Source organism: Natrix helvetica (genome assembly GCF_964273705.1).
Source record: "Natrix helvetica genome assembly, chromosome: 1".
NCBI lineage: Eukaryota > Metazoa > Chordata > Lepidosauria > Squamata > Natricidae > Natrix > Natrix helvetica.
Window position 1 is genome coordinate 81,859,777 of NC_138548.1, and position 20,837 is coordinate 81,880,613.

Below are 20,837 nucleotides of genomic sequence, written 5' to 3' on the forward strand. Positions count from 1 at the left end.
CTTACAAGTGGCATGCAAGGAACAAACTAAAACTGCTTTGAACACAACGTTATCCAGCCTTTCATGGCTATTTGGCTACATCTCCCATCATCTTTATTCTTGGCTCTGCTTGGTTATGTTTAGAACTGTAGGATCGGGAACTGATCGTGGCTGCAAAAGATGCTACAATACAGTGCATTATGAATTAGACAGCTTCCCCACAGACAAGCTGATTGACAAGGAAAGGACTTGGCTGCACTGAATGCTTCCTCTGGGATGCGGTCTACATGCATTATTAACAGGACAAGAATTTTAAAAAGAATGAAAAACATTAATTACACTTCAGCATATGCTTTCATTCTCTCTACTTTGGCTTGAAAGAGAGCTGCGGTTGTGTGGTCAGTAGGCATAGCTTTTTCACAAGAAAAGAGCAATCCTCAGCATTTTGGAATTTATCTAGAAACATTTGTGAGGGAAGAAAATATCATTTAATTTATCAAGACTTCTAATTTTTCCCATTCATTCATTCAATCATACTTATGTCTGCGCACACAGGAAAAATATTTTCAGAACATAAATATATGCAATGCGAATGAACCTGCATTCGTTTTAGGAAAGCTTGTCAAATCTATTAGGAATTTAAGGTTTATATGTAAAGCATGATTGTTGGGGTGGGGTGGGGGGAGTTTATTGTGCCTCTTTCCTGCTGTTTACTCCTGAGACCTGCACGTATGTACCACAAAATATAGAAGCAATTGCATTTTCTGCTTAAATGATTTCTAACCCACATGGTATAGAGAAAAGGAGAAGGAAAGAATTACAAGAGAATTAGGAGTAAAGACTGGAATGACTAATTAAAAATAGGCCCCAGTGTGTTTCTTTAAGGGGTAAATTCTTTGATTTCCAAAATATGATGCATAGTGGCAGCAATGTACCGTTCCTCTAATGTAAGTTCACAGTCGAAGGATCACATTTTGCTTTAATAAATTTTAAATGAATGCAATAAAAATAAAATCTGGGGTCTTTTTTTTCCAGTTTAATGTTGAGAAGACAGCAGAGCCAGTACAACCCCGCACAATCCTCGGCTTTCCTCACATCTATGGCCCAAAGCCTATCGTGACCACCTCAGAAATTGTTAACTATGTAGATTACAACGTGAAGACAGTAGAAGAACCAAGCAAGGGAAAACCTGAAGCTCTGGATAAGAAACGGATGACCATACAAGTCAATGAAGAGCTATTTCTTCTCCCTCAAAATGGTGGGGCCTTTGTTAAATCGCTTATGATTGCGTCTTCTTTAAATGAGGAATCACAATGGATTTTCTTTCTAATTATAGAATATTATCCCAGAGCACATGATCAACATAGTAAAAGTATGCAATTAAGGGTCAGGCTTACACTGCACAAAAATATACCATATAAAAGGTGAAATGCACCAAGTGTTAGGGTTCTAAATACCATGCAGAATTAAATCATTGTCCAAGGCAAAAACATCTTTAAAAGTCCAATTTATTCTACAGGCAAGTTAGCACCTCTATGGAATTCCAACTCTGATTTGCATCCTGGAATTCCACCCAGTTGAAAGTTCATGATTTATCCCCACACCCACAAATCCATCACATGTTCCAATCATCATCTTCCACGCTGGCATCTACACCCCTCTGCTTCCGGTCAGGTGTTGAGGTGCGGAGACAAAAGATGACCTTGAGCTTCTATAAAAGAATGACAACATACATTCCACAATCCTACTCCTTTCTATTCTCCCCTCCCAACTACTACACTAATGAAACAGCATAGAAAATTATAAGAAAGTGTGGCAGGCCAAAGATACTAAAAAGAACATAACTACAGGCCTGACACCAAGGTTTTTTAACAATGTTAATCTATATTATCTCTACTTTGAGCAAATTATCTATGTAATTGTTCACATCTGGCAAATTCCAGACTATTGTTCAACACCCTTATGATTTTCTCCTTTTCATAGCATCATTTTTTTAAAAAATGATGCTTTTTATTCTTAGGATGGTAGCGGCTATTCAATTTTCTAGGGGATTTGCCCACAAGCATGACAAAACCTCTAGAAGCATATAAAGAAATGTATTTTGAATGGAAAAATAATGATTTTTGCACTTAATTATTTTCAATTTCTTGAGGACGGAGAATTCTGCCTATTATACTAATGAAAGAATAAAAGAAACAGTAATTATTTCGGATAAGCTAGGAGATTTAATTTGGATATTAATAAATCAGCTTCCTATTTTGTAGTCTACAACCTCCTCAGAGAGTGTGATCAATAGCCATAGTGGCTGAAGGTAATTTAATTTACTTCGTGTCATTTTTAAATGATTTTCTACGCAACTGCATTTCGAAGTGATTTAAATTAAATTATAATACCAGCTATACATTAAAAGAATTGTTATAATAATGTTTTTTTAAGTAATTCCAAATGTTCCAAAAGAAAAATGAAACTGAACCATTTGTCCAAAAGGTACCCTTGCATGAAGAAATTCATCAAGCACCTGAATGCTCTAACATTATGGACACCTTACAGATATTAGGATGCAGATTATTCCAGAGAGCAGGTGCACTTTACTTATAATTCAACCTAATTGGAGAGAGCACCATGGGAAAAGCTTATGTAGAGAAAACCTTTGAATGCACAACAGATGTTGACGGCTCAGTGTGAGTCGTCTTGTGAATCTCTTAATATATATATATTATTAAGCTGGTTTTAATGACAATAAATAAAAATCCAGTTCTGGTTCGCTGAACATTTCACACAGAAATTAAACTGATACATTTCTTTCCTTTAAACCATTGAACTTGCTATTACAATTCATCCTTTTAAAGAACAGTGATTGCTATCTGTCTCCCCTTCTAATATCAAGGGCAGTGGTGGGATTCAGTCAGTTCGCACCACTTCGGGAGAACCAGTTGTTAACTCTCTGAGCAGTTTGGTGAACTGGTTGTTGGAAGAAATCATTAGGGCAGAAAACATGTTGTTAAATTATTTGAATCCCACCACTGATCAAGGGTAACCACAAAGAACTTCTGGGAAATGAGGAAGGCTAGGAGGAACAGTGTCACCCACTCTCCTTCTATGTTTTGTGGTTGCTTAGGTCTATCATGGAAACCATGTTGCAGATAGGCAAGCTCCTTATTGCAGCTATTTTGTAAGAAGATATGACAGGCTGTCTTGTGATAAGCATGTCAGTAAAACAATCTTGGGTGGAATCAAGAAACAAATCTTTGCGCCAATAACAGAAAGATTACCTTAAAGTTATGGGCAGAAACAGAAATAAATGGTACTTTCTAGATATTGTCATTCTCATGAGATAGATTTGGCCTCTGCATCTGGGAAGAGATTGACTGATCAGAGTATGGAGGATGTTGAAGGAACTTCCTTTTCCTGGTTCTAGGACTGCTGGGATCCTGCTCAGTTAGCATGGGTGTCTTTTTAAAAGATGGGATTGCCAAGTGGCCCAGCAGACTGGCCCATGCCCCTAAAAAAGAACCTGTTATAGCTTACAACCTTATTACTAGCACCAGCTGATGAAATAGCATCGCAGATGAGCTCATCCAGCTGAAACCGTAATTAAACTCAGCCATCTCTGTTCCCCAGCTATTGGAAGCATTTTTGGCATCCAACTCCTTCCTCTGCGATTCTGAATCTAACTGCATTATTTTAACTTGTTGTGTTCCAAATGTTTATTGTGATTCAAGTACAGCATTCTTCACCCTCGGAGCACTCAACTACATTGGATATGTGAATAAAATTACTGAACCTTTGACCCTGCAAGTGTAAACAACATCATGATGGAGATGGAAGTCTTTAGGGAACTATATTTTATTGATATAGATTATAGTAAGAAAGGCTGGTGAAAGGCTGCATCAGTTCTTCCTTCCCTCTTATCATATTCTGAATTAGGGAGGAGTCAATCTGAGTTTCTTTTCCTATTTTTGCTGTTATCTGACTTTAAAGAATGCTTTCCTATATATATAAGCTTCTGCTTAGTTTCCTCAAGTTCATTTTCATAACTCTCTTCATGGACTCTTTGATGGCATGCTTTCAAAACTTATAGAGAAATGACCAATATAGGCAGGGCCAAACCCAGAAATTCTGGGCAAGCATAGGCCAGTCCATAACCTCCATGTTTACTGTCCAAAACATACATGTATAATGGTGAAGTCAGTTTTAAGTGCACCTGGTTGAATTTCAAAAGTAAGTAATATGTATAGCTCACAAAATGCCCACAGGTAGGTGGCTAAAGCTGGTGATATGGGATTTCTGATGTATCAAGATCTACTGTCCACCTGTCCTGTTTGCCATCAGGCCAAGGATATGTCCAGGAAACCTACACCATTCCTGCAACAAATGCCTACATTTTTGGCTCCCTAGTATACCATTATCTTTGATTTCATGATGAAATTCCTGTGATTCATGTGGGATTATCTGTGTATACATAGAAATCCAAATTTGAGGTTGTAGCTTATAAAGAATGAAGTCGGAAGAAAATCAATTGTAGTACTCATTTACACAAGCAATTATTTTCTTGAAAGTGGCCATTTACAGAGTGATTGTTAAATAGTCATCAACATTTATGCCATAACAAATGTCCAAATTTTCAAAGTATCATAAAACTTTGAGTTGCAATAGCAATAGCACTTAGGCTTATATACTGCTTCACAGTGGTTTACAGCCCTATCTCAGTGGTTTACACAGTCAGCTTATTTTCCCCAACAATCTGTGTCCTCATTTTACCAATCTCAGAAGGATGGAAGGCTGAATCAACCTTGAGCCGATGAGACTCAACCTGCCAAACTGCAGTCAGCTGGCAGTCAGCAGAAGTAGCCTGCAGTACTGCATTCTAACCACTGCGCCACCACTGCGCCTAGCCTACAAATAGAATAGATAATTTTATATTGGAGAGGGATAAGTGAGACTATCAGGCGTTTGCAGCTTTTTTCAACAAAAACTTTGATGTGCTACAAAAGTAGCCAAAATGCATTTTGATATGATAAAAAAGGAAAATTACTACATCCAGGGATATTTTTTTCATATTAATGCTAATTTATCTTTAATTTTAGTCAAATCAAATTTAGCTCTGACCTTAATTACACCTATTTCTTTGTCTTGAAGTAGAGTTTCTAGATTTTACATGAAGCCCCCTTCTAAAAGGCCATCCATTCATTTTATATCATGGTTTCAAGTGGAAAAATACAAGACCATTCACCAATAGTCATCTTAGCTGGAATAGAGCACACTTTCTAATTAACATTTCTTTTGAGTTTTAGGCGGTGTAAAGGATGTTTGTGTCACTGAGCGCCTCAGTCCTGAAAATGCTGTAGGCTGCAATCAAGTCCCAGAACTTCATTATTGTCTGAGCTACAACCGACAAAAGGAAGCACTGTCCGTTGCTTTCCTTGAAGGTAAAGTTTTGCAAGCTGGTGATTGAAAATGATAGTACTGATCATTATAATTTATTAAACTTCTATGTCAACTGATTCGTAATGTCTCTAGGCAGCACAGAACAATCAAAGAAATTACAATGCATTCGATAAAATGTAAAAATAAACATAAATGATGGCTAACACGATGAAACAAGAGCTCATCAACATCCTGGGTGATGAGCCAAGTCTTCATGGCTCTTCTTTAACAACATCAGAATGGGAGCCATCCAAATCTCTTTGAGGAAAAAAAAAGCCTGGCATAGGATTATTCCAGTGGTGGGTTTCCAATTTTTTTACTACTGGTTCGCTCTTATGTGTGCGCGCGCTTCTGCACATGCACCGAAACATTTGGGCAGGTGGGTGGAGCCTCCTGCCGCCGCAACTACCAGTTCGCCTGATCCACGTCGAACCGGGAGCAACCCACTTCTGGATTATTCCAGACAAATAACACTTTAACGGAAGACATTTATATAGTCAGTCAATTTGGTGTAGTTTTTAAAGGCATCAAGCTAGAAACGGAGCGACTTTTATTTCAAGTCCTGCCTCAGGTACAAAGCCATCCGAGTGATCTTCTCTGTCATCCCCAGGAAGAAGGGTGAAGCAACAATGTTCTGGAAAAATGTTGCCTAGAAAATGGTAGGGACTTATCTATACAATCGCCAGGATTCAGGGCTGGATTTAAAGATATAAAGCATAAAGTATAAAAAAGCAAGGAAAAAGCATATTAAAGGCTATTTTTTAAAAAAAAAATCATATAATTTACTTTCCAAGCAGTTATTTGCATCCTCATAGCTAGGAGTAGCCAATCTAATACTTAATAAACTTTAATATCTCACATTTCTCATCATCTTACTTTATTTTAAACATAAAATTCAACTATTTTTGTATATGTCAAACATAACAGAAGAGAATAAGTAATAGACTAGGTCACAAAAAGGTCCAATAAAGTAATAATTATCTTTATACAATACATTATAGTTTAATTTACCATAGTAATAAACCATATCTCCATCTATTAGTTCCTTGTCCTTCCACTCTCTTCTCATACAGCTGACTTTTGAAAAGCTTTACTGGTTTTCTATGATATCTGAATTAGGAAGTAATGGAGGTTAATGCAGAAAAATGTTGGTCACTCTTGATTAAAAAAAAACTGGTATTTCTGTGGGCCTTTAGGCATTGCTAAACTATTATACAATCTAACTTCCCTTACTCTTGGCCATTCTGGCTATAAGACTTATCATTAATTCTGGATGCCCCCCTCAATCCGAACATTCCTCCTCACTGTGACAATTAACAGGTTCAAGACTATTTTGCCTAATGGGAGCATATATCATTTTTTATTTTAATTCAAAAATCAAACATAATAGAGTTCACTAGACTGCATTGTTATTCTCTCATTTCCTTTCTCTCTAGATATTTCTAAATCACCATAAAACCAAGATCTGAATGGCATTAATTACAATTAAAGGAAAACTGATCTGTTTTCTGCTGCCATTCATTTATGTCAGAATTCAACTCTGTTATCACAACAGTAGATGTGTAATCTATATATAATCAGGGTGAACAGGTGACAGAAGTCTGTAGTTTGACCCATGTCCAACCAAGCTTGCAGAAACAGAAGTTTGCTTTTTTGCATTACATCAGAACCTTGACTTTGCTGTAAACCAAACCAAACCAAACCAAGTGGTAGTAGTCTCTTGAAAATATTTTAGCACAGGATTTAAATGATAATTGCATTTCCCCCTTCACTCTGCCCCTACCAGTTTTGTATGGAACTACATCAGGAGACCAAAACAATGGAAGCGATTGCTACATCTTAGGCACTTTGATGAGCAACTGTGGAACTATAGAAGCCCAGACTGTGATGAAGAAGAAGCAAGTCCACATAGTCTGGGAAGAAGCTCTACTGTTTCCGGTTAAGGAGAAGATGCTGTCGGAGGGGACACTAACCCTCACCTTGAGGAACTGTGACAAGTTCTCTAGACACAGCATTATTGGTGAGATTAAACCAAATCTGGCTTCTGTAGGGGAACAATATGGACCAGTACAGTCTGAGAAAGTAAAAGTCCTTGACAAGGTATTCTATCCATTCATTTTTATTGTATTACTGCATATTATATTCTCCTGTTGGGATACAGAATGTTGCATGTGAGTCTTACTAAACTTCTGAATCTTAATTCACTTTATCCCATGGTCTCAATGACAACATTGTTAGATTCTTTCAATGTTTCACCATGAGACTAGAGAGAAATATTGAACATGATCCCAATTGGGTTTCATTCTTGGCCCAATACTAGTCAATATCTTTATGAATGATATATAGATGAAATGGAAGGGATAGAAAGGCTGATACTAATTCCTGATACTAAGTAATAGGATAATAATTTAAAGTGGTGGTTCTCAACCTTTTTTAAATCAGTTCTCAATATTGAATATAGTAGCAATTCTGTAGCACACCAAAAAATATTAATTTTATATACTTATTTTTATATTTGTAAGTCGCGGTTTGAGGGGAAGTTATGAAAATTTTAAGATCGCTGCACTGTGTTGAATATACATATTTGTTTTGACCCCCCCCTCTAGTATACCAAGTCACTCCAAAACAAAGTCTCTGCAAGATGTTTTATTACATACAGTTTAAACCTTGGCAGCAATCCAGCCTGCCGAGGTCCAGATAACAAATTGGCAGCAATCCAGATACAGCAAACACTTTGGCAGCAATCCAGTCTGCCGAGGTCCAGATTCCACCTTGGCAGCAATCCAGCCTGCCGAGGTACGACACAGGTCTGAGAGCGTCTCCAACTCTAATGATCAGTTGATTCCTGCAAAACAACTGTCGGAAAGTACCTTCCTTAAATAGCCTTGAGAGGAGCCTGATTATGATCACCTGAATCCAATCATCTCTTGTAAGTGCTTAGCTGGTTTCTACGTCTATCAGCTCTCCGTTGCCGAGCATCCAGAAACCACTCCCTTGTTTCCTCCTCACTGCTCCAAGGCATGACGTCAGGAGCACACTCCCTTGTCTCCTCCCCACTGGCCCAAGGCACAGGCGCCTCCTGGTGGCCAACCAGCCTCTCTGCGCCCTGCTCAGAGTCGGAACCCTGTCCAGGGTCCTCCACATCCTCCAGAGCTGATTCATAGGGACCCTCGCTGTCGGAGTCTGGTGGCAGCTCCAACGGCTCCTGCTGGGCCACAAACACATATTATATAGAATATACCTAATACAAAAAATGGAGAGAAAAAACATAACAGAAAAAGCCTATTACACATGGCACATTAGTTGAGAACCACATTAAAAGACAGCATAAAGATTTAAAATTACCTTAAGATTAAGCCAAGTTCAAAAGAATAATTCTCAGTGAAGAGATATGTAATGTTCAGCAACTAAGAAAGAAAAATCAAATGTAGAACTATTGGGGGAATCTATCTTGGTGTGAGCATTGTGAGAGAAGCTTCCAGCATACATGATTACTCCACGCAAATATGATGAACTCACCAATCCCCAAAACATGCCACTACCTACTGTTATCCAAGAAAAGGAAAATCAACCACCTTAACCCAAGGAGAACAGCTAGATCTTTATAGCCATCCCAAAGGTTCTTTTCCAAGAGGGAACTGGACTTTCTGGTTTTACTTTGAAGATGTTTCGCTTCTCATCCAAGAAGCTTCTTCAGCTCCTTTGGGACAACCATGACTTGGATAACTGAGAATTTCCATAGACATTTAGATCTTTATAGCTATTCAGAAAACCAACAGAGACCTTCTGGGTTTCATTCCATAGGGCAAGCACTACGGCTTTTCAGCAGATGCTTGGAGGTGCTAAAGTTGAGATGTTGCTACTAGTCTTACTATTCTAGAAAAATTGCTTCTGAACCTAAGAGAATCCTAGCAGGTGGCTAATTATACCTCTCAAGCAGATGGCCTCAGTCAATTTACAGATGGACTCCAGGAACAAACAATACCAAGAATGCCAAAAAACTGTTTGTACATAATAAGTGCAAGACATACTATCCCGTTATATTTAGCAACTGACAGTCATATTTCTCATTGATTGGCCTTTTTCAAACATCCTCTGAGGTTGTAATAAGGTAGAAATGCTGTCCCAACCTGAAAAGATTAGATTAACATGCTTGGAATTGTGTCTTCATTTTGTAATTTAACATATGGAAAGAAAAGGTACCTCACAAGGAGAGAGAGGCCGCTATTATATTGTGAACCAAGACAGAAATGTTGAATCATTCATCAGACGCGAGGCAGAAAAGAAATTTTTAAAAAAGAAGCAACGTTTTTGATATTGCATTTCCAAGATGAGTTTATTAGGTTTGTTGAAAGCTAAGGTTGTATGATAATGTCAGTTTCAAGCCTTGGTTGGAAAATGATTCAGTTGAATCCCCTTCTAATTGTGGAATCAAATTGATGCATCCAATCAAATTGAACTGATTTGACCTTTCTATATACAGAAATACATTTTCCCAATCAGATACATGATTAATATTCAATGGTAATGAACTGATAATTTAGAATGGATTTTGGGTGATTTGAATAGCCCTGTTGGAAGTTTTCCATATCGTTTCAACAGTTTCACTGAAAAATGCCAGATTCTTCATCATTGTAATTCTGTCCTTAAAAATGGGCTTAGTAAATTCATTGATTTCCAAAAAGATATATCACATCACAGGACCTGCTGGTATCACAAAAGCATAAAACTTTATCTCCTGCACTCTAGCAACTAGCTTAGAATGAAAGCCTTGCAATACAATTTCAGCATGAATTTATCACTCATTTTAAGGACAGACTCCGATTAGAGGAAATGGTTTAGAAGTGTGTCTATCATGAAAGGCATTTTCTTCAATACTGTAAGAATATGTGAGAGTTTTTAGAAATGGATAATAACAAATAGGTTAATCCAAGTAATAAAAACAGTTTTTCCCCCCTGATGAAACACCACTAGAATGAATGCCAAGTGAAGAATGTTTGGATAGTTCACTGCCAGGTAACAAAATGTCTTAGCTCAGCTTTACAAACATTCAGTGCATTCTTTAGATTAAGGTAAAGGTTCCCCTTGCACATATGTGCTAGTTGTTCCTGACTCTAGGGTGCTCATCTCCATTTCAAAGCCAAAGAGCCAACACTGTCCAAAGACGTCTCTGTGGTCATGTGACCAGCATGACTAAATGCCAACAGTGCACAGAGAACTGTTACCTTCCCACCAAAGTGGTCCCTATTTTTCTACTTGCATTTTTACGTGCTTTCAAACTGCTAGGTTGGCAAAAGCTGGACAAGTAACAGGAGCTCACCCCATTACACAGCCTTTAGGGATTCGAACTGCTGAACTGCCAACCTTCTGATCGACAAGCTCAGCGTTTTAGCCACTGAGTCACACGTCCCTGACTCTTTAGGTTAACACTGATGAATTGAAGCTAAAGTTTACATTAGAGTGAGTAGTATATATTTCCCCTCCCTTACTCATACGTAATATGATAATTGGACAAATCAACTGGAAGTATTTTGTGAGTTGGGCAAAATATTCAAATGAATATTGGGATGTGGGATTTAACTTAAGAGCCAAAGTCTCTCAAGGATGAAGAAGTATCAGTTCTGGCAGTATCAACTATTGCCCAATCCCAAGGCCAAGAACAGCAGAGCAAAACATCTATTAAACAATGGGAGGTATGAGATAATGAACCACTGAACTTAAACTACAGTTAGTATTGAAATTTCATATAGGAAAAGAGCAACCAATTGTTTCATAGCTTTTTCCTAGTATGCAATAGCAATTCTTATCTTATCATGCTGCAGGTCGTGTTTGAAAGTGTGAAAATGAGTATAACCCTAAAGCCTAAGTAGGCCATATGAGTTATTTAGTTACTCTATCAAGGTCCTGTCATTGACAATATTATGACATGCATTCACTATTGCTACGTGAATCCTTTCTGTAGCCACTTAACATTTTGTAGTTTCTTGACTGATAGGATATAACTGTACTATTTATCATATTTGTGCTCTCCAGTAGGGTCCAATAAGGTCCATGATTAGGACTACAGATTATTTCTCACTATTGTCTATAAATAAAATGAGTTGTTGGAATAATAATTGAGCTATTCTATGTAGTGCAGCAGTCCCCAAACCTTTTAGCCCTGGGGACTCGTTTCATGGAAGGCAATTTTTCCACAGATGGAGGGATGGTTTCAGTTTCACTCCCTTGCCTGCTGCTCACCTCCAGCTGTGTGACCCAATTTCTAACAGGCCACAGGCCCCTAATGTAGTGTATCTTCAGTTTATTACTGTCCATTGTAGTGGTATTCTTCAGTGAATGGCAAATAAGACATTTTATTTTCAATGGCAGCCACTTTTCATTTTTCAGCATTAAAAAAACACTGCCAAGCAGGCCTTTTTTAGGGGGGGGGGGGACCCAAAATGATATCTCTCTACCTGAGAACTCTCTTGAAAGAATTTACCATATTCCCAAAATAAAACTAAAATAAAATAATAGATTTCATTTTTTTTCAAAAAAAAGATTATTTTTGGATTAAAGCAGTAGAATCCATTGTTTATAGTCTGGTTTACTACATTTTGAGGAGATTTATACAAGTCAATGGTGGCTTAGTGGCTAAGATGCCAAGCTTGTCGATCAGAAGGTTGCCAGTTCGGCGGTTTGAATCCCTAGCACCGCGTAACAGAGTGAGCTCCGTCCCAGCTTCTGCCAACCTAGCAGTTTGAAAACATGTAAACATGCAAGTAGAAAAATAGGGACCACCTTTAGTAGGAAGATAACAGTGTTCTGTGTGTCTTTGGCATTTAGTCATGCAAGCCACATGACCAGAGAGACATCTTCAAAGAATGCTGGATCTTCGGCATTTGAGATGAGCACCGCCCCCTAGAGTCGGGAACAACTCACATATATGTGTGAAGGGAACCTTTACCTTTATATAAGTCAAAACGAGATGGATGTTTCAGTGGTAATACATAATTTGAGCTGAATATATTCTTCCTTATCCTTCACTCTGAGTTCTCCAAAGAAAACTGAGTTTTAAAAAAATGTAAAAGGACCAATTCCAGGCAAAAAAAGATTTTCAAGAATGCATCTACCCTCAGAAAACCGTGTCTGTAATAATCTGGGTCATCTAGCCAGGAAAAAAAAACTGAAATATTTATACCTCTCTAAATAGCTTTTTCTTGTTGACTTGCCGGTTTTTATTTTTTATGCAACATGTTTTATGTGCTATGACTAGAGTCTGCTCTTATAGGAAATCACATTTACTCTTAAATACTTTATGCTCCTATGTATACTTTGGAGATTTCCCAAAGTAGGTGTAAAAGTAAACTTTCCTTTTGTGCATTTTGATTACATTATAGTTGGTACACTGAAAATAACTTTGCTGCTAGTACATAGGGGGAATGGGAGTCCCAAGGCTAATTGAGGGACTAGGGGAGACATGATAGCAGTGTTCCAATATCTCACGGGCTGCCACAAAGAAGAGGGAGCAAAACTATTCTCCAAATAGTTTTAGCACCTGAGGGTAGAGCACCTTAGGGTAGAGCAAGAAACAATGGGTAGAAACTAATCAAGGAGAGAAGCAACTTAGAACTAGGGAGAAATTTTCTGACAGTTAGAACAATTAATCAGTGGAACAACTTGCCTCCAGACGTTACAAATGCCCCAAAACTGGAAGATTTTAAGAAGATGTTGGAACCAATGTGGTGTAGGGTTTCCTGCCTAAATAGAGGGTTGAACTAGAAGACCTCTAAGGTCCCTTCCAACTCTGTTATTCTATTCTATTATAATTATTCTGCATAACACTTGCAAATTGCTATCACTGAAGCAAGGAGTAAAACTCATACATTTCAAAAAATGATAAAATGTATCATCAATAGAAGACAAATATATATATATATTCAGAAGAAATGTACTGTAGATTGAAATTTAGAAATAGCATAATTTGGATTTAAAAATTACTGAATTTTGCTGAAGACCATTCAATGCCTATTCAATCTACTACTCATGTCCAGCTGTTCGGGTTTTACCTCTTCCTGATATTTCTCGTTAAAACACCGTAAGTTTGGACTGGCAATAGAAGACACCGTCAGATAGAGAATTTTTTTTTTGATAGCCCTTTAATTACAAGATCATGCTAGGATAAACACACTCTGTAGGCACTCTTTTTCTTTCTTGCTGGGAGCAAATTTGTGATACGACATTGTGATATAACATAATAAGTAAGACAAAAAAAACTTTAATATCAAAACTTTAATCAGTAGATTGAATAAAATTGTAGCCTTGCTAAAGAATGACATTTCACGACTTTGCCTAATGAAAAAGCAGACCAGAGAAGTACCACCAGTAAGTACATCAGAAATGTCCCCCTTTTTATGCCCATGAACTTCAGAAGGAAAGCTCCCTGTTCCACCTGGTTGCTAGGAAACCAGCAGAGTTACTAGCTAGCTGCACATTCATGGCTTTCATGGCTTTAAAATACCTTGAAGATGCTACTGAAAGATAACCCAGAGTTTGTAACATGCTTTCCAGCCACTGTGATCTCTGCATTTATTTTAGTTCTGCAAATACCCTGTTTAAGTCTCACCACAGGCTAACGTAAACAAAAAAACAGAAATCTACATTGGAAGAAAGATGAAATGTGTATTGATTTTTACATGCTGATATAAAATAAAGCTGTTTTGTGAGATGTGTTCGCCTTTTATATTCTACTGTACCGATCTTTGTCTTTTCCACATATCTCATTCTGTGGCTATCAATCATCTTCTTTGGGTAGAAAAAGGTAAAACATATACATTGGCCATTCCTTTTTTGTTCCTCTCTGAACTGCAGGAACCAGACACGGGCTATGGAGAAGTTCTGCTTTCTATCAGCTATTTGCCTGCAGCAAATCGCCTACTTGTGGTGCTTATAAAAGCCAAGAATCTCCATTCCAAACAGCTGAAAGAACTCATTGGAAAAGGTATAGAAAATATAAAAGCCTGTTGACAAATGCTACGAACCGAAATATTTATTTTAGTGGTATTTTTTAATGCTACGGATACTATTTAGTCACACATGTGACATGGGCAGCTGGGCAGCTCTATACAGTATATATATTGTATACTGTATTTTGTTAGATCATATAAGGCGGCTCTGAGCCAGAAGGATACTTCTGCTAAGATTCAACAGCTGGACTGTATTTGAGCCTCGGTTTCCATCTATCACTTTGAAGCAATAATATTCTCCTAACTGGCCAAGTTTCCCAAGATTGTGCAGATGCTGTCCTAAATCATTGCCTGGACATTGCAGTAAAGGATTGGACCAGTGGTGAAATCCTGCCGGTTCGGTGATCGCGTGTTTAACACATGCACAGTTTTACCGAAACTTACTTTCCATGTTACTTCTTGGGGAGTAACACAGCTGAGGTGCGGCAATCCGCTCTGCCACGCTAATCAGCTAAGAGGATATAGGGAAGTAAAACACGCAGGTGGGCGTGATCTGATCATCAGAGCGAACTGGTTCGCTCTCAGCTGATCATTGGAGCTATCGGTTCACCCGAATGGATCCAAATAGGCTGAATCCCATCCCTGGAGTGGACCTAGAATTTGTGATTCAGTCCAGAGTAGAGGGGATATGAGTTGTGAACAAACTCATCCAATGCTGTCAGCACAGCCTGTTGTAAATGAAAATGCACTTCAGCAGCTATTTTGGGAGGGACTGTAGGAACTGTATCCAAGACTTGAGAGGGCTACAGATTCTGCTTGAGAGAAAGCTTGAGAGAAAGATGGGATACATATGTAACAATAAATAAATAAATCATACTTACCCGTATTGTTGAACAATTGTTGGTAAGCTGGGGAATATGCAATTTAAACTGTAAGGACAGACACAGTACCATTTATTCTCCTTTTTCTGACTATGTGTTCTGAACAAAATTAAAAAGCACAATCCTTAGCTGTTCACAGCACCTGACAGCTTGACAAGTGGGTATGCATAATGCAGTAGTGGGATTCACATTTTTTTTACTACTGGTTCTGCGGGTGTGGCTTGGTGGGCGTGGCTTGGTGGGCGTGGCAGGGGAAAGTTACTGCAAAATCCCAATTTCTTCCCAATCAGCTGGGACTCTGGATGCAGAGAATAGATGGGGGTGGGGCCAGTCAGAGGTGGTATTTACCAGTTCTCCAAACTACTCAAAATTTCTGCTACCAGTTCTCCAGAACTGGTCAGAACCTGCTTAATACTACCTCTGGTGTGATGGTATCTCATAGCACAGGTAGAAAGATTCACAGTCTGGGAAATTCATTTGTGGGCCTGGGTATATATGTGTACATATGCATGCAAGAGAGAGAGAGACAGAGATAAAGACAGAGGAGACATAGAGAGAGACAGAAAGACAGAGAGAGACACAGAGGGAGACAGAGAGAGAGAGAGAGGGAGGGAGGGAGTCAGTCAGTCAGTCAATCACAGGGCCATATTTAAAACTATTTTCTGAAGGAGAATTGAATTACCTTCAGTTGAACAGTCTGATTTACAGTATTAAATTCCCACACCAGGTAGAGAACGGTACTCACATTCAAAGCAACATGAAACTACCATGGGGAAGGACTGGAGAAGTGACTCCTATTGTCTATGTGTTTTGAAGCTTATATAACTGAAGAGAATAGAATATATGTGTAAATAGCACAGGTGATTATGTTTAAGTATTTGTATGTGTTTATGGGAAACGTGGCTCAGAATCAATCCACCAGTGATGTGCAGTCAGGGGAGGCAGGGGAGGCAGAGCATCACCGCTCTCATCATGAAAGAAAGAAAAAGAAAAAAAATTCTCCCCTTTTCTCTTTCATCTCTTTCTTGCACGTGCAAGCAAAATACCCCAGGATCACGGTGGCGGGGACAGCAACTCCTTCCACTGCATTGCGGACAAGAGCCACGCTGTGCTGCTCAGCACCAGCCTCAGATCAGCGCGAGCCACGGTCCCCTTCATGTTGGCTCAGGAAGGAGGGGAATGGGACTGCGTGTGCAGGGGAAGGGGACCATGGCTCGTGCTGATCTGATGCTGGCGCTGAGGAGCCTCCTGCACACGTGGTCCCATTCCCCTCCTTCCTGAGCCAACATGAAGGGGACCACGGCTCGTGCTGATCTGAGGCTAGCGCTGAGGAGCACAGCGTGGCTCTTGTCCACAGCGCAGCGGAAGGAGTTGCTGTCCCCGCCACCGTGATCCTGGGGTATTTTGCTTGCACGCTTGCAACGATCAAAGTTGTCACAGTCCTCCCTTCATGATGATCATTTGATGATGTCACCAGCCTCACCAGCCATAAACCTCACTGCACGTCACTGCAATCAATCCCATGAGATCATCATTCTAGACCTCTTATCAATTGCCACATTCAGCCTTCAGGGCAAATATGGCTGCCTATTCCTTTTTCAGCTAAACGTTAACAATGATTAATGCCTCTAAAAGTATCCAACAGATTAGTGCACTTAATCACTGTTGGTCAGATTTGGGTGACATGATTAATATGAGCCACAAAATTGAATGGATCAGATGCTAAATTACAGAGTTTTTAGAAATAAAAACTGTAGAATATGATAAAAGATTATGTTTGGATGTGTGGATATGTGTGGATTGCATGTATGCACAATGCATTTTGTTCATGGTGTTATGTAAATAATTCAAAGCTTACCTATAACTTATGCGTAAACTCTCTGATGGGGTCCATTCAAGAATTCTTAAAGGTGTCAAATGTAGAATGGATAGAATCAATAATTGAAAAAGAGCAAGCTTTGAGGAAGGAAAATCAACTAGCATTCAGCAAAGATAAATCCTGCATTACCAACATTCTGGATTTGAAAGTATCAGCAGATAAGATCCTATTGATGCTATATATCTAAATTTTCAACAAGCATTTGACTAAATTCTAAATCAGAAGCTCCAGAGTAAATTTAGTAGATGTGGAATAAGGGGACTGATCCTTTTATAGATTGATAAGTTGTTAAATAACAAAAAACAAAGATGCATTTTCTTTTTTTTTTTCTGCCTCAGCTTCAATTTTGGACAATTTAGGTTGGCCTGTTTTTTGGGGTGGGTGGGTAAATATGATAAATAATAAACAAATAACAATGGAAAGACATTTCATATAAGTAGTGTCTCAAAAAGAATGCACTTAAGGCTATAAAATGGCACTGTCAAATTCTAACAGGAAACTACGCTACCAATTTTCACAATATGCAGCTGAACACCTGTGACTCTGTGGGAACTATCTGTGGTCTGTGAGTTCACCACCTGTGAGGAGATTAGACGTGGGAAGGAGCTAAATTCAGGTCTCTCATTAGCTTCTTAGTCCTCTTCCCATGTCTCAAAAATAGTTTGGTCCTTAGTGATGGTTGACGTTTTCAAGAAATTCTCAAGGTGTTTGTAGTCCGAAGAAAGCTAAAAAATGTTGACATCTGAAGACTGCTTTCATGTGACCAAATCTTATCCCTGTCCCTGCAGATATATCTGTCAAAGTGACACTGAAGCACCAGGCCTTGAAACTGAAAAAGAAGCAGACAAAGCATGCAAAACACAAGATCAACCCAGTATGGAATGAGATGATCATGTTTGAGGTGCCCCATGATATGCTCTGTGCTTCAAGTGTAGAGCTGGAGATGCTAAGCCAGGATGCTGATGGGCAGAACCGCTTACTGGGCAAATGTAACCTTGGTCTGCATGCTGTGGGAACCGAAAGGAACCACTGGGAGGAGATGCTGAGGAACCCCAGGAGGCAGATTGCTATGTGGCACCAACTTCACATGTAGATAACAAGGTGGAAATGCCGATTCTCTCATGTTCAGTAACCTAATCTCAGACCTAGAAAAAAGAGTTCTGCTTTAACTTCCCAAACACGCACACATTATGAATTGAATCCATTCACGTGATTAAGCACAAGTCTTGTTTATTAATACTGTTATTAACTGTGTTTTACCAAATGAATATTGTTGAAATGGGCTGGTCAATATGGCAAATAGTTCATTGATCCATGATAATGATTGGCCTGTTGGATCATTTCTTCAGCTTCTATTTCTAGCCATGCATAAAGGGTTAATTTTATTTTTCACTACTTAACATCTGACCAATATTATCAAATATAATGAGTAATGTCATTCAAAACGTTAGGAACACAAGCCCCAATTGTGTTGGGCTCAGTATTGTCCACCCAATTGTGGCTAATTTGGAAAGCTATGAAGAACTATGATATTATTTACCTGGCAATTTATATCCTGTACAATCAGCAGATGGCTACCTCTATTTTTAAACATTTTTGTTAATGTATACAGGGATATGTACCATGTCATCTATATATGTGGCAAAGAAAAGGAGGACATTTTTCTCCAAATCTATTTACAGTCTACAGGCAGAGACAAGATAAACAGCAGAGCTCTCCCCCCCCCCCGCCCCCCCAAAAAACAAGAATATGGGCAAAACAAAAGAATATAAATCACAGATAAATAGAATGCAAATTACTTATAAATAAGGTCCAATTAGATGTGATATTAAATTGAATTAATTTGGACATTTCTGGTCTGCAAATACAAGTAGGGGTAACAATGTTACAGGCATTCCTTGGTTACTGGTGGCATGGTTAGAATAGCCTTGGAAATAAGTGAAATTGTAGGCAAAATTGAATTATTCCGCTTCCTGAAGAATTCTAACAACAACAAAAAATACTTCAAAAGCTGCATTTGCATTTCAATAGAATGTCTCATCAAAGCATTCTGTCTGCCTTAGGCAAGTAAGCAAATGGTGTCCCCCTGTCCTAATTAGTATGTAGTATCATTCAAAATGATAAATCCATTATTTTGCAAGCAGAAAATCATCTCCCCACTTCTTTCCCAATATTCAAAATGCAGTTGGATGGATCCAGATTTAAGTCATACTTTTCAGTAATTTAATGAATTTATACCACACTAAATTTATTGGGTTTTTAATAGTAAACTAATGGTTTGCTGCATTTTTATAATGGTAAATTCAAGTTGTCTAAGGATGTTGCACTTAATTATATGTTAACAAATGGAAGTCAAGGTCAGAACTACCATTAAGGTAAATTAATTTTGAATGTATCACAGAAAGTGTTTGTTTCATAGGAAAGAGGAGTATTTGGAGGGATTTGAAGAGAGATGGACTCATAGAAGGGTTTCAAAGTGCAGGGGCTAGTAAGAAAGAATTGCTTTAATAAGCAATGGTCCTATTAATAGCTGAAAGGGATAAAGCTGTATAAGCAAAGGTTACAGGTAATATGTAGTAGAATTTGAAAATCAATATGCAAGAACCTGAAAATTTATCTGGATTATATTAAAAATCTGAATAAGCATGCACAGTATCCAGAAGTGACAGGAACATTCATTTATCTTTTATCTATGATGCTAAAACTTTCATCCAGTTAAAGTTGATATTAATTGTTCAGCTTTTTCTTGAACCTTCCAGGAATGGAGACTTGCTAAAGAAAAATTATAATGTGACAGTCACTAATTAAGAATTGTCCATGCTTATTAACATATTAGACTATCTGTAAAAAATGTATTTGGTGACATTTTGAATGTTCCCAAATACATTAGCTCAGATAAAAACTTCACAAATTGTGTTCAAAGTAGGATAATTATAATGAAGAGAAGATTTGACCTCCCAGATATGTCTATTTTTAAAATATAAACACAGATACACTTTTTATGCTATTACTCATCATCATGCTTTTACTATTTTGTTGCCTTTGGTTTTTAACCTTCATATTATGTGTTCCAAAAGTTTAAACTTTTACTTCCTTGTTAGTGCTTTCATTGAGCAGTCTGCTTTTTACTTCATCCACCACTGAATAATTTATTCTTCTTGGAGTCAAAATGTTCTCAAGAATTTTGTTCACCACCATAATTCAATGGAAATACTTACAGCCAAATGTTCTGACCTTTAAAGGCCTATAATGTAATCATCTTAAATTTGAATTGATGCAATAAAAGCTTTGGACCCAAGTATGTATCTACTTTAAATTAAGCCCTTCTATGGTAAAAGTTTAGGTTTTTTTCCATGTTGGGAAACCCAAATTTGAAATGGAGGGCAAGTTGAACACTGAAATCTAAAAGGCTCTTCATAAAAAAAATTCAGTGATTATTTTTTTCAAGAGGCAACTGGACATTCTGGTTTTTCTTTGCTTCTCATCCAAGAAACTTCTTCCAGTGATGGTGCATCCACAATTTCTGAAGGCAAGCCATTCCACTGCTTAATTGTTCTCACTGTCAGGAAATTTATCCTTAGTTCTGGATTAGATCACTATTTGCTCTATTTGTTTCCAAATATTACTTCTCGCCCTCTCTTTGGGTTCTTTGGAGAATATGTTGACACTCTCCTCTCTGTGACAGCCCCTGAAATACCAGAGAACTGCTATCAAGTCATCCCTAAT

The 20,837-nt window shown here is 38.1% G+C and overlaps 2 protein-coding genes across 2 annotated transcripts in view; both read left to right on the forward strand.

The window, feature by feature from the left end:
• The window catches only part of SYT13 (synaptotagmin 13), a 34,349-nt gene that overhangs the window by 9,562 nt on the left and 3,950 nt on the right, over window positions 1–20,837 (forward strand). Inside the window, exons 2-6 of the mRNA XM_081937882.1 lie at window positions 1,015–1,237; window positions 5,274–5,408; window positions 7,193–7,506; window positions 14,257–14,386; window positions 17,900–18,212. Coding sequence (XP_081794008.1) covers window positions 1,015–1,237; window positions 5,274–5,408; window positions 7,193–7,506; window positions 14,257–14,386; window positions 17,900–18,204 — 1,107 coding nt within the window. The 3' untranslated portion in view covers window positions 18,205–18,212. The remainder of the gene's footprint in view (window positions 1–1,014; window positions 1,238–5,273; window positions 5,409–7,192; window positions 7,507–14,256; window positions 14,387–17,899; window positions 18,213–20,837) is intronic.
• TP53I11 (tumor protein p53 inducible protein 11) overlaps window positions 16,039–20,837 on the forward strand; it is a 373,245-nt gene continuing 368,446 nt past the window's right edge. Inside the window, exon 1 of the transcript XR_014174047.1 lies at window positions 16,039–16,050. The gene's annotated coding sequence lies outside the window, so the exon portion shown is untranslated. The remainder of the gene's footprint in view (window positions 16,051–20,837) is intronic.